This window comes from Antechinus flavipes, chromosome 5, assembly GCF_016432865.1.
Source record: "Antechinus flavipes isolate AdamAnt ecotype Samford, QLD, Australia chromosome 5, AdamAnt_v2, whole genome shotgun sequence".
Classification (NCBI taxonomy): domain Eukaryota; kingdom Metazoa; phylum Chordata; class Mammalia; order Dasyuromorphia; family Dasyuridae; genus Antechinus; species Antechinus flavipes.
In genome coordinates this window covers 183,657,548-183,684,461 of record NC_067402.1, presented here as the reverse complement: position 1 = coordinate 183,684,461, position 26,914 = coordinate 183,657,548, and the positions used below count along the sequence as shown (strand labels likewise).

At 32.3% G+C, this 26,914-nt stretch overlaps 1 protein-coding gene across 1 annotated transcript in view; it reads right to left on the bottom strand.

Annotated features, from left to right (window-relative positions):
- EPS8 (epidermal growth factor receptor pathway substrate 8) overlaps positions 1-26,914 on the bottom strand; it is a 230,289-nt gene that overhangs the window by 43,631 nt on the left and 159,744 nt on the right. The window contains exons 12-15 of the mRNA XM_052000226.1: positions 22,122-22,210; positions 20,236-20,310; positions 13,839-13,987; positions 2,473-2,656 (exon numbers count right to left, since the gene is read on the bottom strand). Coding sequence (XP_051856186.1) covers positions 2,473-2,656; positions 13,839-13,987; positions 20,236-20,310; positions 22,122-22,210 — 497 coding nt within the window. The remainder of the gene's footprint in view (positions 1-2,472; positions 2,657-13,838; positions 13,988-20,235; positions 20,311-22,121; positions 22,211-26,914) is intronic.

Below are 26,914 nucleotides of genomic sequence, written 5' to 3'. Positions count from 1 at the left end.
AAAAAAATTTGTGACCACTAAATGTCAACAGAAATAGACATATTATTGAAAGCCAGATTTTTAATTTGTTTTCTTCTTTAGAAACTATATATTTATTTTTAAAGCCCCTCGAATTTTCTGGTGTTCATTCCATTTTGTTGATAGCTACAGAATTAATCTACAAGACAACAGATGAATAGAACTGTAATTTAGATATATGTTCCTATTTAAAAATAATGCAACCAGATGTGAATTACTATCTACTTCTAACTCATTCATCTGAGTGTTTAAACAATTATATTGGGACATTTATTGAAAGAATTAAGTAGTACTCAAATTGACTACTTGCTAATTATCTACTTTTTGTTCTTTAGATAGGGAAATCAGAGAACAGAATGTGAGAAGTGCTTTCTGTTCCAGTTTGATCTTATTTATCTAACCTAGATCTTCAGGCTTGTCACTCAACAAAATGGAATTAATTTGGTTCAAATTAGTGGTCTCTTTATTATTCTAACAAGTCGGAGAAAGTAATGGAAAAACAATATTTCCAGAAAATATGGCAACAAGGGGAAACACCATACTGCCTGGGCCATCTCTTTGAACTTCCTGAAACAAGAATGATGAGTATTGGAAGGGAACATGTAACAGACATGAGGGAAAGTTAAATGCCTCATGGTAGTACAAGGGGCCTAAAGTCAACAAATTTAAAATATTAATACAAAAAGTATTTTAAATTATGGAACCTTATGTGATTTGCAGAAGAGATCATATAATTTCCTCTTTATCTCCCAAAGTAAATATTTCTGAATAAGGTGACTAATGAATTTACTATTATCATCATTTAAGAGCCACTGAAGCAAATCAAATACTATAGGCATTATATTTGGGAATTTCTGCGTCTCTTATAAGCTTATAATTATTGCTAACCAAAAATTTTCCTCCCTGACTTCAAAGTGCCTCTATGTTTCTTATCCTAATACTACTTTTCTCTTTTTTCTTACATTCCCTGTCATATATCTCAATCTTTTGCTTAGATTTCAAGACTAAGGCTCTTAATCCATGATCCATGTTTGTTTGCTTTTTTAATATTTTTTAAAACAGTTTTTCAAATTTTAATGTTTAATAGATACTCAATATTTTTTCTTTTGGAATTTTTTTTTGTAGTTTTGTAGTTTTCTTTTGGAATCCTATATATTTATTTTACACATTTAAAATCATTATTTGGAGAAGATGTTGATAGGCTTCATCTTTCTACCAGAGAGTCATAATACAAAAAATGTTAAAAATTATGGACATCATAGAATCACCATAGTATTGGGATAAGATATATGTGTGCATGTCGATGTGTGTGTGTGTGTGTGTGTGTGTGTGTGTGCCTGAAAAACTGCCAGATTCATTGTTCTTCTTAATTTTCCCACATTTGTATACTTGCTTCTACATATTTATGTTTTCCTTCTTGCTGCCCAGCCATGCTATCTTTTTTTTTTCTCTATCTGACCAATTTCCATAGCTACCATATTTAATAGGTACAGTAAAAATAGGAAATTAATTGATACATGCTTTTAGGTATGACAACCTGTTTTCCATCTCATTGTATGACTTTTCACAGACAAAAGCTAGAAAAAAAATTATATACATTCATTGCTTGTATTTCTACTCCTCTCTCTTCTTAATCTCTTTGTAATCTGGTCTCTAATCTCATCAATTTATTGATAGTTATCTCCGAGGTTACAAAGGTCCTAACTATAAAATATGATTGTCTTTTCTTAAGATCTCAGATTTCTAGATCTGTTTGCAAAACATGAATTGTTTACTTTTTTCTCCGTGAATAATCTTCCCTTTTTGCATTTTTGTAAAGATTGATCTATCTGCATTTTCCTTCTCCCTGTCAGACTATTTCTTCCCATTCTACTTTACTGAAACATCATTCACATCATGTTTTCTTAATTCTGAGTGTACGTAAAGGCTCTGTCTACAATCCTTCTGTACCTTTCTTCCTTTCTTTCAACTCAATATTGTCTAAAATAACTCAGCTTCTTCCCTCCAAAATATATCCTGTGACTAAGCTATTTCTATTTCTGTGCTACTCCCTCTTTCCATCCTTTCTGTCACCCAAGTTCATAATCTCAGTTTTATCCCTAATTTTTTACTCCTTCTCTCACTACACATATCCAATCAGTTGGCAAATCTTACCATTTCTTTCTCCACCACATGATTCACATGTGCCTCCTCTCTACTCACCCACCCACTACTTTCCTTCAGGGTTTCCTCAGCTTTGTCTTGATTATGAAAACAGTCTCCAAATTGATATGCCTACTTCATGTTTTATCTTCCTTTAATCCATTTTCCACACAGCTGCTCAAATGATTTCTCTAAAGCACAAGTATGACCACGTCATTTCCCTTCTCAACCAACTCCAGTGGGCCCAGATTGCTTCTAGTATCAACAGAAATTCTTCACAACCTGGTCCTAACTCATATAGAGTATTCTCACCTCTGTGGATAGTCTTTTCATTTCTTGTTTACGCTGATGCTCTGCTACATTTGCCACAGATTCAGCCAACTGAAAAAGATCTTGGTCCATTGGTGCTCCCGTGAAGTTCAGCATAGGAGGTTCCCAACCATTGCGGAACCGTGGCACATAAGGTGGAATAAACTGTTCTTTGGGCCACTCCGCTCTAAATGAAAAATATAAGACATGTAAACAATTACATTTAAAATCATTTTTATCATATATGTACAAAATATATCCAAGACACAAATACTGCTTATAATTATTTTTCCCTTTTCTATCCCCCCAAAATTCATGCCATAAAATATGTTCACAATATTTTAAATAACTACATAATGATGTACATAGGAAGAAACACAAATAAATGATATAATATTCTGTAAATTATTTACATTACATTACCTTAAATAATGATTTTCATTTCTCTATTGATTCTACTCTCTGATGACAACTTTAGGGGTTTTTAAAATCAATATGAAGAATTACAATTTAGTGTATTTTTAGAGTATTGTACAAAATTTCAATATCTGATATAGTTTCATGCCAATATAAAAGATAATCATATTCCAACAATTGAATTATCTTTTATGAAAGGACAGATATTCCAAAATACTCATAAGATTTACATCTTTAAAATTATGCAGATTGCTAAAATGAATCAAGATGATTATACATCAACATATAAACCAGACAAATTTTAATCAGGAAAAAGTCACAGAATGCATTTGTAATTATAATCTGTCCCAACTTATTACCAATCAATTCAGAAAAGAATAACTACTTCTTTAGCCATGTAGGAATTTTTCATTTATGAAGCACAGAAATAAACATGACACTAGCATTTCTACTTTTTTACTATCATTTTTTTTTCTTTCTCTATCATGTATGATTTAGTTTTTACCTTGGATTACTATTTTAAAATATATACCATTTACTCTAATATTTTTGTGAGTTTCTCCATGATCCCTAAATATTTGAATAGTTTCCTCATGTTGATCATCCATTGCCTAAGGCAGTTCAGAGAATGTATTCTTTATAGGTCAATGTGATTTGCTTATGACTCTGAAGCCTTTGAAATGTTTGTGTATCCAGTGCTACTTTGCCTTTTCCTATGTTTACACCATCCAGATACTATGGTATTTGATTTTCCTATCCAGCTTGGTTCAACCTTAATATTCACCTAGCTACAGGGTTTTATTCTTCTTGCACAATGTCGTAATGCTATAAACCAATTAATGTATTTATACTGATTAATGTGGCTTATTATCTAAAAGTCCTATATCTAGAATTCATTTATTGTGTCACTTTAGTCAAAGGTTATTGGTCTCAAAAGATATGGAAGTATCTCTGGGTTAGTTAAAGCTCTGACAACATCTATCAGCTGCCTATCTCAGAATCTGAGAATTTTGAGTCTTGGGGTGACTACATGAGAAAGGCAGAACACTCTAGTATTTATCATTTTCCCGATAAAAAGCTCATATTATCCATTGGTCATAAGTTTGGCAATACATTCCTTGGCTCAGGATTGATACCTTAGAGGTATATTTTCTATTTCTCAAAATATTTTATACAATTATGATCTGAAATAACCAACTGCTTTTTAAAGACATAGATAAAACAGAGAAAATTAGTTTTGCTAACTTTAGATTCAATACATTTAATAAAGTTATATAGAAAAAAAGACTTATCAAGCACTACTTCTAGGTCTATTAAATCTATCATAACTCAGTTATTTAATAAACATTTAAATTTGCTGTCCCTTATTTTATTTTTCCAAATACATGCAAAGATAGTTTTCAACATTCACCTTTGCAAAAGGTGAATAACATTCATTTGGGCTCCAAATTTTTCTCCCTCATTCACCTTCCATCTTTGTCATGCTACACAAGAAAAATCAGATGAAAAGGGAAAAAAAACACGAGAAAGAAAAAAAGCAAACAACACAAAAAAGGTAAAATAAAATACTATGCTTTAATGCAAATTCAGTCTCCATAGTTCTCTTTTTGGATGCAGATGGCACTTTCCATCACAAGTCTATTGAAATTGCCTTGAATAACTGCATTGTTAAAAAAAAAAAAAGAATCCATCACAGTTGATCATCACATAATCTTTTTGTTACTGTGTACAATGTTCTCTTGGTTCTACTCACTTCACTCAGGCTCAGTTCATGTAATCTTTTTAGGCTTTTCTGAAATCTACCTACTCATCATTTTTTAATGGAACAATAATATTCCATTACATCCTTATACCATTACTTATTCAGCCTTTCCCCAACTGATGGGCAGCCACTTAATTTCCAGATCCTTTCAACTACAAAAATAAGAGCTACTACAAATATTTTTGCACATTTGAGTCCCTTTTCCTCTTTTATGATCTTTTTGGGATATAGACCCAGTAGAGATGCTGTTGGATCAAAGAGTATGCACCATTTGATAGCCCTTTGGGCATCTAGAACTCTCTTTTCATATTTCAGTCACCTAGATTCCCTGGAATCCTTCAAGTCTCAACTAAAGTCTTGCCTTCTGTAAGAAGCCTTTCTCATTCCTCCTTAATCCTAAGGCAAACCCTCCATTGATTATCTGCATATAATTTAGCTGTATATAGTTGTTAGCACATTCTTTTCCCATGAAACTGTCAGCTTCTCGAGAGTAAGAACTGCCTCTTATTACTTTTTATTTCTAGCACTAAGCCCAGTATCTGACACATAGTAAAGGCTAGTTTGTTGACACAATAATTTTCTTATTTAAAAAAAATGATTTGCATAATGCAATACAAAAAAAAGTTTAGCTCAAAGATTTCTTTAGCATAGGGAACTTAGGAGTGAAAGCTCCTCTATCGATGCAGATTGGCACCTTTTCTATAATTTATAGCCTTGGAGAATTATCTAGAACTCTGAAAGTGATCTTCCCAGGGACACACATCCAGGATACATCAGAGACAGGACCTTAATCCAGATCTTCCTGGCTTTGAGGTTGTTCCTTTAACCATTTTATTACACTGCCTCTCTATCCATAATGTCAGGCTCCAATAAATAACTTCTTTTGCATTGTTAAAGCAATTTGTATGACTTTGTAAGTTTTTATGTTGAGTGTTTCCTTCTGAAATCGAAACTATATTCCATGGTTCTCTAAAATAATTCCTGACTGAATGAAGGGAAAAGGGAAATTGTATGATTTGTATGTTATTTCAATTGTAAAAATAAATTAGTGGCAGCATAGTTATGAAAAGATCAAATAAGCAAATCTACTAAAAGCTATTGAAATGATATTTTATCTCATAGGAGAATACTGATATGGTCACAGGAAGCTGATATAAAGATTTTTGAGATTACTTAGGAGATTAGATGGAAAAGAGAAAAGAAACTAGGAAGCACTAGGAAAAGATTCTAGGAGTTCTAGTATTAATGAATGAAAATGAGAGTTCTAGTACTGGGACCAAGAGAAAGGAAATAGTTTATGAAAGAGACAGGAGAATGAAATTTAAATTTCATTAAATGAGAGAGTTTTTAAAATAAAAATTCCTTTCTTAGAAAAATGAAAAAGATATAGAAACTAAATATAGATTAAATATTTAAATATATAACAGGCCAATATGGACAAGTCATAATCTGATTTCTTTACTTTTTCACATTCACTCTAGAAATCCTCTAACTCATACCATTTATTTTTTAAATTAATTTAAAAATAAGGAAATGATTCCCAGAAAATTGAAGGAACTTGTCTGCAACTAGAGGGATAGTACCACAGCTGGGTAGTGTAATGGATATAGCACAGAACCTGGAAGATGAAGACTCATCTTCTTAGCCCTTAAACTCTGGACTTAATCCACAATTTCTTCATCTCTATAATGAACTGGAAAAGAAAATGGCAAACCATGCCATTATCTTTGCCCTTCCCCCCCAAAAAAATAAAGTCTTGAATAGCCAGATTTGACTAAAAATGAGTGACTACACACAGAGTAAGAAGCAAGACTGAGATTGGAACTAGCTTTGAAATTGCATTTCATGACTTACCTTTGGCTTTTTTTTTCCTACATAAGTTTTATTTTTATGCTCCATCACAGTATAGTGTGATCTTAAGTACTTAGAAGGCATTTCCTATGAACTAGAAACTCTGAACAGATCTACTAATCTAGAAAGTTATGGACTCAGGGATGGGCTCATTATGCTCTTTGAGGACTAGTATGACTAAGAAATAACCTAGTATTGAGAAAAAATGTTGAACTACGAGTATGAACCTGGGTTTACATATCACTGCTAATACTGGCTATGTGATGGCAAGCACTTAAAAGTCTCACTTTCTTTATTTTAAAAAGTGAGTATCTGAGATACCACTACACCCCTGTCAGATTGGCTAAGATGACAGGAAAAAATAATCATGAATGTTGGAGGGGATGCGGGAAAACTGGGACACTAATGCACTGTTGGTGGAGTTGTGAACGAATCCAACCATTCTGGAGAGCAATCTGGAATTATGCCCAAAAAATTATCAAATTGTGCATACCCTTTGATCCAGCAGTGTTTCTATTGGGCTTATATCCCAAAGAAATACTAAAGAAGGGAAAGAGACCTGTATGTGCCAAAATGTTTGTAGCAGCCCTGTTTGTAGTGGCTAGAAACTGGAAAATGAATGGATGCCCATCAATTGGAGACTGGCTGGGTAAATTGTGGTATATGAATGTTATGGAATATTATTGTTCTGTAAGAAATGACCAGCAGGATGAATACAGAGAGGACTGGCGAGACTTACATGAACTGATGCTAAGTGAAATGAGCAGAACCAGGAGATCATTATACACTTTGACAACGATATTGTATGAGGACATATTTTGATGGAAGTGGATTTCTTTGACAAAGAGACCTAACTGAGTCTCAATGATAAATGACGGACAAAAGCAGCTACACCCAAAGAAAGAACACTGGGAAACGAATGTGAACTATCTGCATTTTTGTTTTTCTTCCTGGGTTATTTATACCTTCTGAATCCAATTCTCCCTATGCAACAAGAGAACAGTTCGGTTCTGCAAACATATATTGTATCTAGGATATACTGCAACATATCCAACATATAAAGGACTGCTTGCCATCTAGGGGAGGGGATGGAGGGAGGGAGGGGAAAAAAATTGGAACAGAAACGAGTGCAAAGGATAATGTTGTAAAAAAAAAATTACCCTGGCATGGATTCTGTCAATATAAAGTAATTATTAAATAAAAATTTTAAAAAGTGAGTATAATAATATCATCAGCATTTAACTCAGGGTTTTGTGATCAAATAAGACAAATTTTCAAAAATACATATAAAATTATTAATTTTTCTAATAAAGTTCAGGAACCTTAAAGTATCTTAAAGTGGCATTTTATATAAATGCCAACTATTATAATTAAGTAAAGAGATGCATCCCTAATACTTGGTCAATAAATGATGAATCCTTTGACAATCCTGTAAACAAAGAAATACAAAACAATGAATCCTGTGTGGCCTTTGACTTCAGTATGGTGACAAAGGCAGAAAAAGGAAAATCTGTATTTTCCTTTTTTTATACACAAGAACATCCTAAGATAGTGTCAAATACCTTGTGAAAATTTGGAAAATTAGGTCTTCAATATTCCCTTGATCTATCAAATAACCTTATCCAAACAGGAAATGTGATTAGTATGATATACTCTGGTCTTGATGAAGCCATGCAGTTTTGTTTTGTTTTGTTTTGTTTTTTTGTGTGATCACCAATTCTTTCTAAAGATTCATGAATAACTTCTGCAATTTTGTCAGGAATCAAACTCAAATTTATCAATCTATAGATTGCCAGCCATTTTCATTCACTTTCCTTTTTTTCAAAAAGTTAGAATATTCACCCCTCTCTAGTGCTTTAAGAACTCTCTCATTCTTCTTCAGACCTGAACAACTCTCCATTAATTCTTCAAGACTCCTGACAGGAATCACTTTTGTTCAGTACCCTGGAGAGTAGTTTGTCTGAAGCTGGTGACTTGAACTCATCAAAAACAGCTAAGAGCTCTTGTACTATCTCTCCCTATTTAGTTTAGGTGTCAACTCCCTATTCATCATTTTGAACAGTCTCTTGTCAATCTAATGGTCATTCTTCTTGATAAGAAAATAGAATAGAAAAATGAAATGAACAGCTCTACTTTCTCCCTCCCTTCAATTGTTATTTCATCTACCCCAAGCTATATCCTTATCCCTTTTTTGATCCTTCTTTCTTCCTCCACTTAGTCAACAACAGCTATTAACCAAAAAACTTTTTGTTGTCCTTGGAATATTTGGCAGACTATATTAACTATATTAATTCGTTACTAGTTAATCAATACTAACTAATTAACCATTACTACTCTGCTTTACTTTGATATTTGTCTTCTATTTATTGTCCATGTTTGCTTTACTCTTCCCCATATGACTTTTAAAATCAAGTAAGATTGATGAAAATCTCTGTATACTTCGTCTCTCAAGGAGAGACCCTTTCTTCCTCATCAAAATTGTTTCTCTTAGTAGCATCATATTTTCATTCTTGGGAACATCCCATATCTACTAGGCTGATTTCTAAAAATTTTAATTAGGTCATGTCCTTTGATATCTAATTTCTAGCACATATGTCAGACTCTTCTTGGTTTTTCTCACTTTTTCAGCCATAAATTGTAAGAAGAAATGGTCCTCTTTGCCAAAACTTCTTATGATTTCTACTTCATTAATCAATACATAATTTTTGATGGTAATCAAGTTCAGATGTTAGGTCCACTATCTTTTTTTTTCTTTCCTTTTTTTGGTGCATATATTTGACTGTCAGTTGCTTTTCTTTTTAAAACTTTTTTTAATTAAAGATTTTTATTTTCAAAACATATGCATGGATAATTTTCAACATTCACCCTTGCAAAACCTTGTGTTCCAAATGTTATCCCTCCCTTCCCCCACCTCCTCCCCTAGATGTCAAGTTATTCAATATATGTTAAATTCGTGCAATTCTTCTATACATGTTTCCACAATTATGTTGCACAAGAAAAATCAAATCAAAAAGGAAAAAAAGACGAGAAAGAAAACAAAATGCAAACAAACAACAACTAAAAGAGTGAAAATATTATGTTGTGATCCACACTCAGTTCTTACAGTCCTCTCTCTGGGTGTAGATGGCTCTCTCCATCATAAGACCATTGGAACTGCCCTGAATCATCTCATTGTTGAAAAGATCCATGTCCATCAGAACTGATCATAATATAATCTTGTTGTTGCTATGTACAATGATCTCCTGGTCCTACTCACTTCACTCAGCATCAGTTCATGTAAGTCTCTCTAGGTCTCTCTGAAATCATCCTGCTGATCATTTCTTATAGAACAATAATATTCCATTCATATACCATAACTTATTCAGTCATTCTCCAACTGATAGGCAGCCACTGAGTTTCCAGTTTCTTGCCACTACAAAACAGCTCCTATATCTTTTGAACAATGAAATTGTTACTAAGGTAAATCAAAAAATTTCTGGATACTATTCTCTATGCACAGAGAAAACTCTAACAGATGTCCAAATTGACATCTCCCATGACTATTATATTAAATCAGGGCTACTGATCTGTTTCTTGAAGCACTCATCTCTTTTTATTTTTTCTGCCCAGTATGTATAGTATAATCTGAAGACATTATCATTGATGTTTCTGTCTCCTTTGATTTTCACCTCAAATGCTTTCCTCTATGGTTCCTGGATTTCTACAAAATGAGGTTAGACTAGATGGCCTCTATGGGTCTTTCTATTGTCCCTACTAGATAGTGCTCCTGTCACTTCCTGACCTGTTTTTCCCTCTCCAGGCCTCAGTTTCCTTATTTATAAAATGGAATTGGTCTAGATGGTCTCTGAGGTCTCTACCAGTATAAGACATAGAGGTAATCTAGCCCAATAATAATGTGCTAGAGTGCGCACTAAAAAAGTCCATTGTCTGCCCATCAATTGGAGAATGGCTGGGTAAATTGTGGTATATGAATGTTATGGAATATTATTGTTCTGTAAGAAATGACCAACAGGATGAATACAGAGAGGACTGGCGAGACTTACATGAACTGATGCTAAGTGAAATGAGCAGAACCAGGAGATCATTATACACTTCGACAACGATATTGTATGAGGACATATTTTGATGGAAGTGGACTTCTTTGACAAAGAGACCTAACTAAGTTTCAATTGATAAATGACGGACATAAGCAGCTACACCCAAAGAACGAACACTGGGAAACAAATGTGAACTATCTGCATTTTAGTTTTTCTTCCCGGGTTATTTATACCTTCTGAATCCAATTCTCCCTATGCAACAAGAGAACTGTTCGGTTCTGCAAACATATATTGTATCTAGGATATACTGCAACATATCCAACATATAAAGGACTGCTTGCCATCTAGGGGAGGGGGTGGAGGGAGGGAGGGGGAAAAAATCGGAAAAGAAACGAGTGCAAGGAATAATGTTGTCATTATAAAGTAATCATTAAATTTAAAAAAAAAAAAAAGAAAAATTCAGAGCCATGAAGTGTCAGACACTACTAAAAACAACTGAATAACCATAAATAGCATATCCACCTAATTTAATAAATAAAGACAAAAAAAAAAGTCCATTGTCCACCTCAAGGGCAAGTAGGTGATACAGTAGACAGAATGTTGGCCTTAGTGTTAGGTGCAGTTGAGTTCAAATCCAGCCTAACAGACTTACTAACTGTGTGACCCTGGGTGAATCACTTAACCCTATTTGCCTCAGTTTCCTCCTTTGTAAAATAAGCTGGAGAAAGAAATGGCAAACTACTCTAGTATCTTTGCCAAGAAAGCTTCAAATGGGTTTAGGAAGAGTCAGACATAAAAAAAATCAACTAAATAACAACAACAATTTTCCACCTCAGAAAAATCCTCATCAAATCTCTATTTTATAATCCATATCTAATAAATTTCCAGTCTTATAGATTTTTATCTCTACAACATTTCTCCTGTACATCTATTTGTCTGAACTAAAAGGCAATCACCACAGATTAGGTACCCATTTTGACTGGATTACTATGAAATACAGTGGGGGTAGGATATCAACTTCTTTTTCCTGAAAATAACATCAATTTTAAAAAAGCTGAAGATCATATTAATTTTTGTTGTTGTTTCCAATTGTATATTGCATGTTTCAACTTTTTAGTAAAATCTACAAATCTGCTCAAGGACATGTGATTAGACAATAGTTCATTTGAAGACTTTTTGGCTAAAGTGAACTATAAACATGAAACTATCACAAAAATGAAAATGAGTCTACCTTAAAAGATAGAAACTGATTGTTTACTACCATAACAGTCATTTTTGAAACAGCCGTTATAGAAAAGATCAAAATTATCATTAAACCAGAAAGATGATGACTGAGACAATTATGTAGGCGAATATGCTAGTTCTGCCTTATCTCTTCCAAAAAGGCAATTAATATTAAGAAAGAAGAAATAGGTAAAAACCTTAAGTATGACTGTCTTAATTTCCTACGGAACTTTAGCTAATGTCATAAACAAATTTAGGGAAGCCATAAGAGCCTGGAAACCACGCCAAGCCAAAAATATTTGATTTCTTTACCAGATGAAGAGATACGGCAGCCAAAATCAACATTTGTTTAGAATAAAACTCATCTTTAAAACTTTAGGGAAGAGGATAATGGAAAATAATAAGTAGTATTACTTACAAAACCACAAACAGGAATGGAAGAGAAAGGACAGAAAAAAAGCTCAGTAAAAGATTCCAAGTATACCACTATCTAAGGTAATTAATAGATAAAACTGGAAATTTGATTACAAGATGGATGAAAAATGGAAAGAATATGTCAGTATTTTTATGAAATCTGTTTTAATCCTCTCAGACAATGGAACAATCATATTTGAACTGCAAAAATATCACTTAATAGTGGGATTTGTGAGGAAATAAACATGATACTCAAGTAAATTGAGTTGTTAAGAACAATTGGATAAGACCAAATATATCCAAGAAAAATCTGTGGGTATTCTTAAGATATTTGAAGATGGAGATTGTATTAAATGTTTAGAAAGACAATGAATAGCATTGCCTCTGAAATATTATATTGTCTATCAACAAATACATTTATATATGAGATAATTTTCTGATCTCTGTGAAATCGTTAAGAACATGAACTATATATGGAGTGAATCCTAGAGGAAAAAACAAAAGGGAACAGATAATTTTTGGAATGTAAATTTAATTGTTTTTTTTTTGTTTGTTTTTTACATTTTAAAGTCATTTTTTGGAAACACCTATTCTTCCATGGATCCTCTAGACTAAAACTTTTCACGTAACTAAGAAAAAATAAAGCATAAACACTTACTACAAAAACTATATTCGACAAGATAACCAAGACTCCAAATAGAAAGCAAGTCCCTTATTTTTATGACTTAAGGAAAAAGCTATATTTCAATATCTGTTCTTCAGATCATCATTTTTCCCTCCAACTGCTCAGAGATCAGTTTTGCTTTAGCTCTTTATTTACATTGTTGTAGTCCTTGTATGTATTGTTCTATTGGTCCTGCTAATTCCATTCACCTTGAATTATTTCATATAAATCTTTCTGAATTCTTTATATTAATTATTTCTTTCTGCACAATGATATCTGATTATGTCTATGAGTCATAGTTCATTTGTCTTCACCTATTTTCAAATCAATGGATTTCTGCTTTTATTACTGGTTCTTAGTTATCATAAATTACTGTTATGAATATTTTGGAATATGTTAGATTTTTGTTTCTTTCTGGGTCCAGAATTGATTGATTAGTAAGAAGAGCATCAGCTATATTTTTTATATGTGGTTGTTATAAAATACAGAATTTTCAATAATCCCAACCTGATTCCTAATTAAAAAAATCTATCATTTAAACAACATTATTCTTTTCATGAGCCTATATGGCTGCAATTCTTGAACTTGCAAAGAATATGAATTATACCTGACACAAATGGAAGTGGAGTGATGCATGGTGTACGAGTGGGTTGTAGCATGTTATCAATGATAACTGATGAACAATATATGGCAGAAAAGATTATTAACTAGGAAATATATGATGGGAAATAAAGCTCAGCCAGTTATCTATCAAAAATAGAGGAAAACATTTACAGTCTGAGGGCTACATTTGCACCCATTAAATGTTAAAATGACCTAGAGGGCTACCATAACATTGGAAAGAATCTCTGTGAAGGATTTTTAGGATTACAAAAATTCCATATGGATGATACCATGGATCCAATGAGTTGTGTTATAATTATTTTATTGATATGTCTACACCACAAAGGTATTCCAAAGCCTTAATTACTTAAAATGTTAGATTTGCATAATTCTTTACCTGGGTTTTATCCATGTTTCTCCCAAGGACATCCAGAGTTGCCTTTCTTCAACAGTGACAGTGTGATTTAAGAAATCAATTGCATCCTTGGTCAACAGAGGACTGAGTACTGTACTGGCTAGTTCAGGACCTCCGGTTGCCTGTACCACCTAAAAGAACAAGAATTTCTTCAGTACACAACTTCAGCACACAATTTCTAACAGCACACAAAAATCCATTAAAAAAATCAATGCATTTTTTCATACTCGATAACCTCCAATCTAATCTTGTTTATATATAGCATTAAACCATACCAAGTAAACCAATCTAGTTCATCTTGGCCTAAAAAAATAAAATGAAAGATTAACTTTCTTTAGAAACACTGAAAAATCTATCTATTGATTTTTATATTAATATTTCCTTTGAAAACCTTATCTCTGTTATCTGATGATTTTAAGCTATAAAAATTTTATTGAAGTGATCCCAACTGACAAACTCAATTAATTCATACTTGAAAAATATAGTTTTGAAAGTAATGTTAGAGACAGAAATAAAGGTCATGTTGAGAGTAATTGGATCTTCTCATAATAAAAAATAAACAAGATGGTGCAAAAATCACAGAAGAAAGAGTATTTATGTTTTAACAATCTGAATCTGGAACTATTTTGAACCCTTTCTTCTCCTCCCTTGTCAGCTTTCCCATAAATTTTGACTTAATAAGGATAACAGTTTAAGAAATGTGGGGGGAAGAGGGAAGAATCTCTATAGGTATGTTTCTCTGATAAATATCATGATAACAATTCCTTAAAAATCATGAACTATGTCTTAAGACAGAAACAAGAATACTTTTGGACAATTATTTTTTCAGTCTTCAGGGATTTTTATCTTGTGTTAGACCATGAATTTTTTTTAAAAGATGCATTTTGGAAAGCCTCCAAAGAGGGAATAAATTTTAATGATTATACTAAATCCTACTAATTCTACTGATACTAGGTTGACTCAGGATCTGACCTTGACCAGATAAAACTGAATGATCTGATTTCCTCAACTTTTATTAATTTTCTCAGTTAAAAGTTAAATTTCAAGCCACAGAAATACATTTTATTGCTTTCTTTTGTTGTTGTTTTTTAAAGTTTATGATTTTAAAGAATGGTTATTTCTATTTATAAAATTTTGCTCTTATAAAGCATACTTCAATTACTATTAGAAATATTTTTAGTATCTCTATGGAAAACTCAAGTATTTCAAGCACACAATGAAATAGAATCAGTCACTTGAGAATTCAAAGAGTCAAAAATAAAAAAATGACATCAAGAAATGAGAAACTATTAACACAGAATAGCCTAATTAATCCTCAGAAATCAAGCAAAGATCTTCAAAGGGATCTGAAAGCTGGCAGGATTATTACTGATTTTTCTACAATGCATTTACAAGGCTTCCTGAAATTGAAAGAAAAATGAAAAGTTTTGTCATAAGAAGGTTGAATGAGTCTATCAGATCCAAGCATCTTCACTGGACTCTAAAAATTTATTCCCAAAAATATTCTCTGGATTTTTAACTTGTATTGGGCTTAGAATTCTTGTCCCCATCAAGAGAATGATGAACTCTGTTAAAAAGACCCATATAAAAAGAATCAGAATTGTTCCAGAATTATAGAATTGTCCAAGTAGAAATGGATTACTACAATATGATCTTGCATTATGCCATCTATCATGAAATGTGAAAATATTTAGCCAAGATCTATAGATTAACATGCTGAAGCAGTCTTGAAACTTGCCTGAGTAAAACCCATTCAAAAATCTATAGGCTATGATTAATGCTAGACTTGAAAGAACAGATTAGTCATCAAAGGTATGCCTAAAGTGAATGTGATAATTGTGTTTCAGTAAAGATTTAAAGAAAATGTGTCAAAATCTTGTGAACTCCATGGTAAAACTTGTAAGACTTGTAGCCAATGGAGCAACTATATTACATATTAAAATATTTTTTAAGATGCAAAAAGTTGTTGAGGTTTATTATACCCTTTTTTATTTTACTTTGTTCCAGTTAATTGGCACAGCTTTGTAACTGACTCTATTTTAGCTTTAAATCTCTCCTGCTGACTGAGTAAGGTCTTCCAGGGTTTTAGTAGTGACCAAGACAAGAGAGTATCGAGCATTTATATAAGCATATTAAAATTTGCAAAGTGCTTTATATATTATTTCATATGATTCTCATAATAACCTTGTGATAGATGTTATTATCCATATTTTACAGATTAAAAAACCAGATTGAGAGAGTTGTGACTTGTCCACATAAATTCATGACTAACATAGTTAATAAGTGTATTAAGTCAGTTCTTCCTGAATCCAAGTTCCACACTCTATTCCCTGCATTATCTTGGTGCTTATGAAGTTGGGGAAAAGCTAAAATCTCAGGTTTAACAAAAGGAATTGAAACTGGGAGGAAAAAGGAGAGGACACACCCACATTCTTAGCACATAGGATAGGAAGCACATTTTCTTTCACAGATTCTATTTGTACATACTGAGAGATGAAAATAAATAAGATTAGAAAAATGTTTATGTCTCATATGCCTCTCACCACTTCTAAAACAGTATTCATTACCTTTCTTCCCCAAACCCTTCATCTCTTCCCAACCTCACTACCTCTGGTTTTTTTAAGGCACTACCATTTTCTAATCATGCAAGTTCATATATAATTTCAGTGTCATCCTTGACTCTTCTCTTGCACTCATTTCTCATGGCCAGTATGTTGCCAAATTTTGTCATTTCAACCTTCAACAACATGTCCTTCTCTTCACCCATATAGTCACCATTTTAATTTGGGTACTCATCATTTCCTGTCTGAACCAGGTAGGTTCCTATTAGTTGAAATAATGAACTGTGGTCATATTTTTCCCCCATTTCCCCACAACATATTTCCATTAGACTGGAACCAATTACTGTATTTTATATAATTATAACTTCAAATATTGCAAATTAAAACATATAAGACTACTTTATGAAATTCCTTACTTGCATTAATTAGGCCCTGGTTTTAATTTAATAACCTTCTGGTTTTCCCTTTGTTTCAACTCTTTCCCCAGTCCAATTCATCCTATATTTCCCAACATGGATATGTGCTTTAAGCATAAATTTGATCATATTACCTCTTTGCCCTCCTTCCCCTTATTCAGTAATTCCAGTGGGTCCATACCTCAAAAATAATATTCCTCTCAAAAATTACCTAAAGTATAAATTTTTCTGCTACTTCTTCTGAAAGCCTTTCAGAACACATACTTTTCCTACTTTTTCAATTGTGTTACAATTTTACTCTCTCCAACATACTATGATTTAGCAACTCTGTCCTTGCAAATCCTGTGCAATTGCATACAACACTCCATCTCCTTGCTTGCTCTGCTAGTGAATCTTGGAACTTCATCATCATTCCCTGCATGGCTTATCTTTCCCCCTATCTCCCTTGGGTGTAAGTCATATACCACTTTTCAACTCCCTTCTGCTCACTGTCTGTTTTCCCCTAGAATGTAAGCTCCTTGAAGGCAAAGAGTCTTTTTTTTCTGTATTTGTATCTCTAGCACTTAGCACTCATCCTGGCACTGAGTAAACACTTAAAAATACATGTCTTGCCTCCAGCTATGATTTTACTGGTTGTGTCCAATGCCCCACATTCTGGCTTCCCTGGTTTCCTTCAATATTCAGTACAAATAGTATTTTCTGCAAGAGGTTTTTCTTGATCTCCTTCTATAGCAGCTATACTTTCCTTTAAGATTACAAGAGTATATATCCTGATTATTAGAATGATTCTTTTCCCATTAGAATGTGAGTCCTTGGGAACGGAGATTTTGTTTCTGCCATTTTTTTTGGGGGGGAGGACATTCTCAACACTTAGTATATACGTTTGTGATTGGTTAACAAAAATTCATCTTAGCATTTCTGGTGGCAATGAAAAATTGAAAAAAAAGAGGTGTTCCTGACTCAGAGAATCATTAAAAAAACCATTTTATATGGAATACTCCTATCCTATAAGAAATAATAAATGTTAGGAATTCATAGAAACATGGAATGATGTGCAGAAATTGATGCCGAGTGATATAAGGACAAAAATACCATACACAATGATTATAATTAAAATGAAAACAACTTGAAAAGGCACCTAAACTTATTTGTTAAGTATCATGGCCAGTTTTGATCCACCAGAGGAGATAACAAAATGTATTTCCCTTGAAATATTGAATATATTGTTAAATACAAAAACTTTATCAATTGATTATTTCTAATTGTTTTTCCTTATTACAATGGAGGATTCAATGGAGTAGTAGAGAGTATATTGGGAAATTGTTACCATGCAAAATACAAAACGGATCAACAATTTAAAGAATATAAAATAATAATATATTGTTTATACACTATAAAAAGTTAAGATAGTGTAATCAATAGTTAAACTATTTATAACAGGTTCTTTTCATTAAGGGGTCATTTTCTTGAGAAGAAGCAAAGATGAAAATGTTTTGCATTTGTTTTAATACATGAGCTTTGGCTAGAAATTACATGGTTGAGATTTTTACATGTAGCTTATAAAAGTGTTATCATTCTATATTCATATGAATAAATCCATATTTCAGCTCTTTGTAGAGGGTGTAGAAAAAACATAGAGGAAATACATAATACATGTCTTACAGTACAAATAGTATTCCATGTTACATTTCTTTTTACAAATTCCATGCCATAAAGGCAGAAAAAAAATAATAAAAAGATCAAGATATTTTCAAATGTATAAAAATAATTCTATTTTAAAAATTATTTAAGTAATTACTCTTTTTACTATGTGATAGTACATCTGATTCTTCTCTGACAGGAGTACTTACAGTATTAAGAATTATTTTAACAATAGCAATGATCACTAAAACTTTGATGCTGGAGCCACTTATAAACTAATGTAATATAGGATTTTTCCTCTTCTAATCTGACTTTGCCTAGCTTTTGTCACTGACTGGGTTAATGAGTTTCCTGTGTTTGGAAACTAATAAAGCATATTTTACATTTTACTTAACAGTTTGTCTTGTTCCACTTTGAAAAAAATAGATGATATTTTATTTGTTGATTCTTTTTTTATTATTCAAGTAAAAATGATTACAAGTTGTAAAGACAATAAGATTGAATTTGATTTAATTCTGAGAAATGATGCAGTTGATAGTCCTTTTTCTTTACAGTATCTCTCAAATCTATTCCCCCCCCCCTTTATACTCTCAATATAAGCATGAATTCTTTTAAGATTCTCATTTCCTCTCACTTGCTATTGCTTTTTCTGTCTCTTTCTATCCTCTTTGTACTATGTGTTTTATACAGATGCTCAAATACTTCTCCTTTATCTATCACTCTTTTGTACCCAACAAACTTTGTATATTAAAGTATAAATTACTGATCTTGATTTGCAAAGTATCACTTTCCAATTGTTTTAAAGCCTAATTTCAGATTTAGAGAGGCAACTCCCTGAAAGCATAACTTGCATGATTAAGTGCCAATCTACCTAGGCAGAGGGAGATTCCAATTACAACCGAGGTTTAATTTAAAGGAACAACAAAAAAATCATGCTCAAATTTCTAACCAAAAAGGACAACTTTCTATTCTCCATCCTTGTTCTGCCTCTGGGCTTTTGCTTATACTCTCTATTATATCCCTATTCCAAATCTGTCCTTCTCTTCCTTCTACACAGACCTTGGGTGCTACATTCTCCACAAATCCACAGTCTTTCTTTGATACTCCATGTCTGCTCTCCCCCACCACCATTTTTTCAGTTCCCAATAAAAATAACACAGGAGCAGGATATAGTCTCAATGTCTCTCATATCTAGTAGGCATCTATGAGTGCTTGCTGAATTTATCAAATCATAAGGTTTCAAAAGTTAGAAACATTGCTACCAATCATTAGCACATTTTAATGGGCTGAATAGATTGCTCTCATTTTTACTATCCTTAAATATTCATTAAAATATATTTAATAATAGTTAATAACACTTTTCTCCTCTTAAAAATATAAACTCAATCCTCATTGTGAAGTAGCGTAGCAAATATGTCTCCCCATTTAAATTATTTAATTGTATATTTTAATAGATAAGCTGACACATCAAACTACTCTCAGAAAATTCTGAACCCACTGATCCATATTAATTTGCATAGAAAAATATTATATTTAAATTAGCATATATATACATATATGTGTGTGTATATATATATACACATATATATGTGTGTGTATATATATATATATGTATATATATATACATATATATATACATATCTCCAATATTTTGGAGGAATAGTAAAAGAAGTGAGGTGTGAAACAAAGTAGTAGGAAGTGGACAAAGCATCAAGATTCCTATTTCTACAACTATTTGGGTGATTTGGGCAAATTACTTACCATGTTTAATGGTGTATACAAAAAATGAACCAAATCTGCTGCACTAGGATTCTGGATGTGAGACTTCAATTTCGCCTGAAACAATAAGACAGCAATTTAAAAAAATACAAAACAAATTCCAAGCCATGATGAAGGAAAGAGATACTCAATTAAGAAAGAAAGATCAGCATAACATTACATTGTCAAAATGGCAAGGTAAGCTTAACTCTGAGGAGCAGGTAGATTACCACTTTGGCTAACATCACAGTACCAAAGTTTTGCCTTGTTCTAAGAACAACATAAGCAGATGCTACAGGTGTGGTCCAATTCAGCAATTGGGTCTTCTTCTGATATAAGTCCCATAAGCTGGAATCTATTGCTACTCTGCCTTAACTGTAGTTTTCTATAATCATAAAAATCATAAATATGCCATAAACTGGCATGGAGAAATAACTACCATTGTGAGCCCTTCCCAAGACAAGAGGCTTAGTCACCCGGCTCTGGTGCTCAAGATGAGAGTCTGTATTAGAGTGAAGGAAGTGTCAGAGAACAGAAGGCGGGATATTTGAGGGAAGTTAAACCAGCAAGCCTTTGTAATAGATTGGATATAGGGATGAGGGGCATAAGGAGAGAGAGATGAAGAAGTGAAAAATAGTGAGGAGTCAAGGATGACTCTGGTTGTTTGAGCCTCTGGGTTTGGGGGGATAGTATTGTTCTTTGCAGTAATGGGGAAGGTTAGGACTTGGGGAGGGCTTAGGGAAAAAGACAATGAATTCTGTTTTGGACATATTTAGTTTTACAGAGAAAACACAAGTCATTCTTTGTGAGCTGTTTCTTCTCTCTATTCCATACCTCAAAACCTCTCATCCTCATCTCCCATTCCCATTCTCTTTTTTGCTAGTTTCTGTTGAAGAGTTGGCATTTCTTTTTGTTAAGGCTAACTCCTTTAATATTTATGCCCTTTACCAATGGAAACTAAATCTCTTCAATTTTATTCCTCTTTGCTTCCCTTACTTCTTTCCTTCCTCATTCCCTCCCCTTCACTTCAGTCTATAATCTTATTAATCGTCTCCCTTTCACAAAGTCCTAAAAAAAAAAACCTCATTGTTTTCATTTCCTATCCTATTATTAACTTCTCAACCAAGTCCTCATAATTTGGCTTCTGACCTCATTACTCCAATGAAATGACTTTCTCTAAGGTTATTTTAAAAAACACTTAAATTTCTCATAATACGGTTCCACATGAACTTTTAGGTTTATTTTATATTATTCACCTTCAAATATTTCATGTTGCATCCGAATTGGACTACAAGTTCTCCAAATTGAAAATCCAATCCCCTGCTTCTGTGTCTTTAAAAGGTTGTGCTGATACCAGAATGCATTATTTTCTCACCTCTACCTTCTAGAAGCTGCAATTGCCTTTATTACTCATGTGTCACTCCTTTGAAGATTGTTCTTGCCATCACCAAATAGATATAAATAAGCTTATCTGTTTCTATGTTTTCTTCCTCTAAAGAATATAAACTCCTTAAGGACAGGAATTGTTTTGTATTCTGTCAATGAATCCCAAGTACCTAGTATAGTCCCCTGAATCTAATAAATATTTGCTAGACTGGATCTAATTAAATTGGAATAAATACTTCTTGATGGTTAATCCCATTTCTTAAATTGAATATTAGCTTATATAAGAAGGTCAGCAAAATAAAAAGAATATATTACATTTTTAAACCAAGTTTTATAGATCAGGCTTCACCTTCTCTATGTTTTGATCAAATAGGCAAAATAAGACTAGAAATAACCACAAGTTTCTTAGAACTTATGTAAAAATTTTTTTCTACCAAGTTAATGATTATAGTGTTCCTTCTTTCTCTTACTTGTACTATATACATAACTGTCTTTCTACTTACCAAGAGGTTAAATCCATGCTTAAATTTTTGGAAGCAGTCAAAAAATTCATCAGGAGGTGGTGGTTTTGCTCGGAGTGTTAACACACCCTCTAGTGAAATAAATATAGAGATAATTTTCAGAAATTAATTGGAAATACAATCCAGAAGGGCTTTGTTCTACACATATTTCATCTAAAACCTAGTTGCTATAGCTTCTTTCATGGTGTTATCAAGTGAAAGTTTGTAAAAAAAAAAAATCCATGAAATAGAAATTCCTAGATTTGCAACATAGTATAATAGAAGCAATGTTATTGTTGTGCAAAATATTTTATTTTATGTAAACAGTTTGTTTCTTTTCCATAGTTGCATAAACATGGAATTTTGTTGTCTTTTATCATGGATAATTGTTTTAGCTACATTTAATACTGTAATTTTTAATATAATTTTAATGGTTTTAATAATGTGGCCAATATTTGGCCATTTACTTTTTAGTCTCCAATTGAGTTTATATCTAGATATCATATTTACCCTTATTGAGGACTATTTTCATTTATTTATTCATTCACTTTTTCCAAGAAAAGCCAAATTATATTCAAATCATGCAGTTCACCTAGCAGAATGAAATAAAAATGTTAACTGCATTGTCTCTTCTGTTTGGATGGAAGCTTTTCACTTATGGATTGACAGGAATTTGGCATTCCACATACACCATCATTATACTCTGAATGTGATCTGGTCAAAGCAGATAGAATTCCAAGACCTTGAATAAACAGTCATTTAATAGAAGAGGTGATATGGTATAATAAAAGAGCATTGGCCTTAAAATCAGGAGAGATCCAGGCTGGTATCCTAACCTTGACACTAACTAAGTTCATGACAATAGGAAAAATCAGTTCTTTTTGAACTTCAGTTTTTTCATCTGTAAAATAGAAGTAATACCTGCAATTTTATTTCAAAGGTTTGCTGTGATGAGAGGCTTTGTATATGGTAAATCTTTTTTTTTTTTTGTATTCAAGAGTATCTATGCCCTAACATTTTTTTCTTAGTAATATTTTGTTTTTCCAAATACATGTAAATAATAGTTTTCAACATTCATTTTTGCAAGATTTTATGTTTCAAATTTTTCTCCCTTTCTCTCATCTCCTTCCTCCCCAAGACATCAAAGGCTTTTTAAAGCTTAAAGAGCTAATGAAATAAACTGTCATTGTCATTACTAATAATATAACAATCAATAGTACAGAATTTTGACAATTTCAATGAATAGACAAGGAGAGAATGGATCGTTATGAATCAGAAAAATCTATGGACAATTTTAGCCTTAGGATTAATAAATATGAATATAACAGGATTTTATTTTCTCCCTATCCAAATAATAACAAATGAATGGGGAAGGTAGAAATTGGGAAGGGCTTAGGGAGAAAGTTAATGAATTAGAGAGAATTTAAGAGACAGGAAGATTTGAATTCAAATCCAGCCTCAGGTACTTACTAGCCCTGTGATCCTAAGCAAACTACTTAATTTTTTTTCAGTCTTAGGTTCCTCCGATAAAATGTGAATGATAATAACATCTTTCTTCAGCGTTGTTACGAGGATCAAATCAAATGAAATATTCTACACTACATAAAATGTTCTATAATCCTTAATACCCTATACAAATGTGAGCTATTAGCTATTTTATGTTTCTTGATAATGATAACAAAATGTAAATAAGACCCACCATCCCAGTGATTATATCTCTTTTCTAAAAAGGTGAGAATGGAGAAATAGCAAAGTATTAGATTCCTTTTGTCTTCCCCTTGATCTTGGAATGAAAATTTTAGTTCAGAAGAGTTAGAATTTCCTTTTCTGGTTTTTCATGGGAATAGTGTCTCTTTCTTCATTTTCATATTAAAATATTAGTTAATAAATATTAAGGTATTTTTGATAATGAATGGTTTGCAGCTATATATTTTTGAAGACATCAGGAGTAATATGGATCTGGAACAACTGATTATTCATCAACTAAACAACAGAGAAAGGACAAGTTGGAAAATTAACAGAGCATAAGATGATTTTTACCAAGTTCCTTAATATATATATATTATATATATATGTACATATATATATATGTGTGTATATATATATGAATGTATGTATGTATGTGTTTTTTAAATGATGACAAAGGTTGCTCCCAAAAATTTTGGGAAGTTTTCAAAGAACACATTATGACTCACAACCTCAGCTCTGACATTTCTTTGCTCATGTGCCATAAAAAGTTTCTTTTCTTATAAGATTTCTACATACTTTTTTCCTTTTCTTTTTCTCTACTTCAGCCCCTCTTTTAATTTTCTGATTTTCTCTTTATCTTCCTGCCTTATTTCCTCTTTCAGTTTTTGCAGGTCTTATGTGTAGGGTTTTTTTAATGCTTCAATTTGTTCCTGAATCTTTTTCTCGGCCTATTGATATATATATGGTTTGTATAGCAAGAGCCTCTCTTCTTCTGCACCAATTGCTCAACTAAGGCCAGAAGCTGTTAGCTGAGCTTCCTTCTCACTTTCTTTTGCCCAGCAGATGAACCCATGCTACTTTCTACTAAGCTGGAGTATCAGTCTTTTAAGCTTTCATCCCTAGTTTTACTTAAGTATTGGTTCAAGCCAATATCTTCCAAATGATCCTTTCAGATGAATAAAAGGCTCATGAACTCCATGGCTTTGGAATCACAAAATTTCCAGCATTTTCTTTATTGCATCTTGCTCCTTCTTGGTAAAACAATTAAAAGGGTAACTGAAAGGCTTCAAACTTATTAGTGAGTTAGGAAGATGTCTATCTCAAGCACGTAAAAACGTTCTTCTTAGAATAGGTGAATAAGAACAATTTATTCCAGTGGCCATGAAGCAGCTGAAGCAGGGGCATGGAACAGTTACAACTTGCCAAGGTATTAAAGATGCTAAGGTTATTCACTGTATCCTAGACTATTGCCAATCACTTTGATTTTTGTCTTGCCACTGGACATCAATGACACTGGAGGAAAGAGTGAGGTTGACACCTTTCTTCAACTCCACTTTACAAAGACAATTCATGTGCAAGTGAAAACATAAAACATTCTGTTATGTAGTCCTCTTTGAAAACAAAAGAACAAGTGGGACTATCAGGATAATGGCTTGAGACCCAAGGAAGTAAATGATAAGGCAGGGGCTGATCTCCTTCAAAGTGTCCACATCAGGCACATCAGGATCAATCCAAAGAGCTACAACTACAATTTCTTTCCTATTCCCCACCTTTTCTATGTTCAAATAGGTCTTCATCATCCATTTTGCTACTTAGTACTGACTCAATGCTCATTTTCCAAGGATGCTGATCCCTATTGCATTTTTCCGAGTTCCTGTCTTATCCATCAGAACAAGTCTCAGTTGCTTTTTCCTACAGACTTAATCTCATGACCATGGCTTATCCTTTGCTCATGTTGTTAGAAATCTTTACAACATCCTTTTGCCATTATCTGGTAAAACTTCTGACCAATTCGAACATTGTGGCTTTACCAGAATGAACAGCCTTCTCCCCCTCTTCATAGAGCTGAACTTTGGTATTAATATTAATGTAGGTATTCCTGGAACCTGAGTGTGTATTGTTTTTTAATTACTTTAAAACCTGTAAGAATATTGTTTAAATTTTTTTGCCATTTTAAGCTTACTTTTAATTTCTTTACACCCTATGATATGATTACCATTTGTAAAGTTTCTGTATTTATTTACAGAATAATTTTTCTCAATTTTTTTCAATTTTTCTTAAAGACATTGTCAATTACATGTAATGAATTCAGTTTTTCCTATATTTTATATAAGTCTGAAACCATATTACTTTTGTCATTACTAACTGGTAAAGTGTAGACCTTTCAAGATACTGTTTTTCTGTCAAAGTCCCTTTGCAAATAAATTGGTTTTTCCTTTCAAAATTATTTGCTAATATTCCAACAGATTTGGGGTAAAAAATGTCATCAGCTTCTAGAAGGAGAACTATGGAGACTGAGTGTAGATGAAAACATAGTATTTTCACCTTTTTGTTTGTTTTATCTCTTTCGTGTCTTGATTTTTCTTGCACAACATGACAAATTATGGAAATATATTTAAAAGAATATTTAATCTATATCAGATTATTTGCTGCTTTGGGGAGAAATAAAATAAAAAACAAAGGGGAAAATTTTGAAACATAAAATGTTACAAAAATGAATGTTGAAAACTATCTTTACATGTAATTGGAAAGATAAAATACTATTAAAAATCATAAAAAAAAATAGTTGCTATGCTGTTAGTTATGTCCAACATAAAATCAAAGGCCAAAAATGAGCAAATCTAATATTTTTTCATTTCTGATGGTATCTTTAAGTATGCAAGTATTTTTTCATTACCATATAATTTGAATTTATCCTTGTTGATTATCAGAATCCTAATTCCTAATTTTCTGAAGTAGCTTAAAATATACCAAATTTTATTCAAACTTTTCATTTTAAAACTGTAGCTGTCTTTTTGTCTCACAATGCTTCCTTTAGTCAACATACTATTGGATGATGTTTTAAAATACATCTTTGATTTTTCTTTGTATGCAAGAATCATTCTATTTGTATTCAAGTTATAAAAATTTATAATTATTAAACTAGTTTTTCCTCTGTTATACATCTATTTACCACATATCTATCATATATATAAATACCATATATAACATTTATTTTATTAAAATCCAATTCTAATTTTAACATGCACATAACACATATATACCACAATTCTTACATTTCAAACAAAAAGTCCTAATGCTGATTTGGGCATGGTACCCTAGCTACT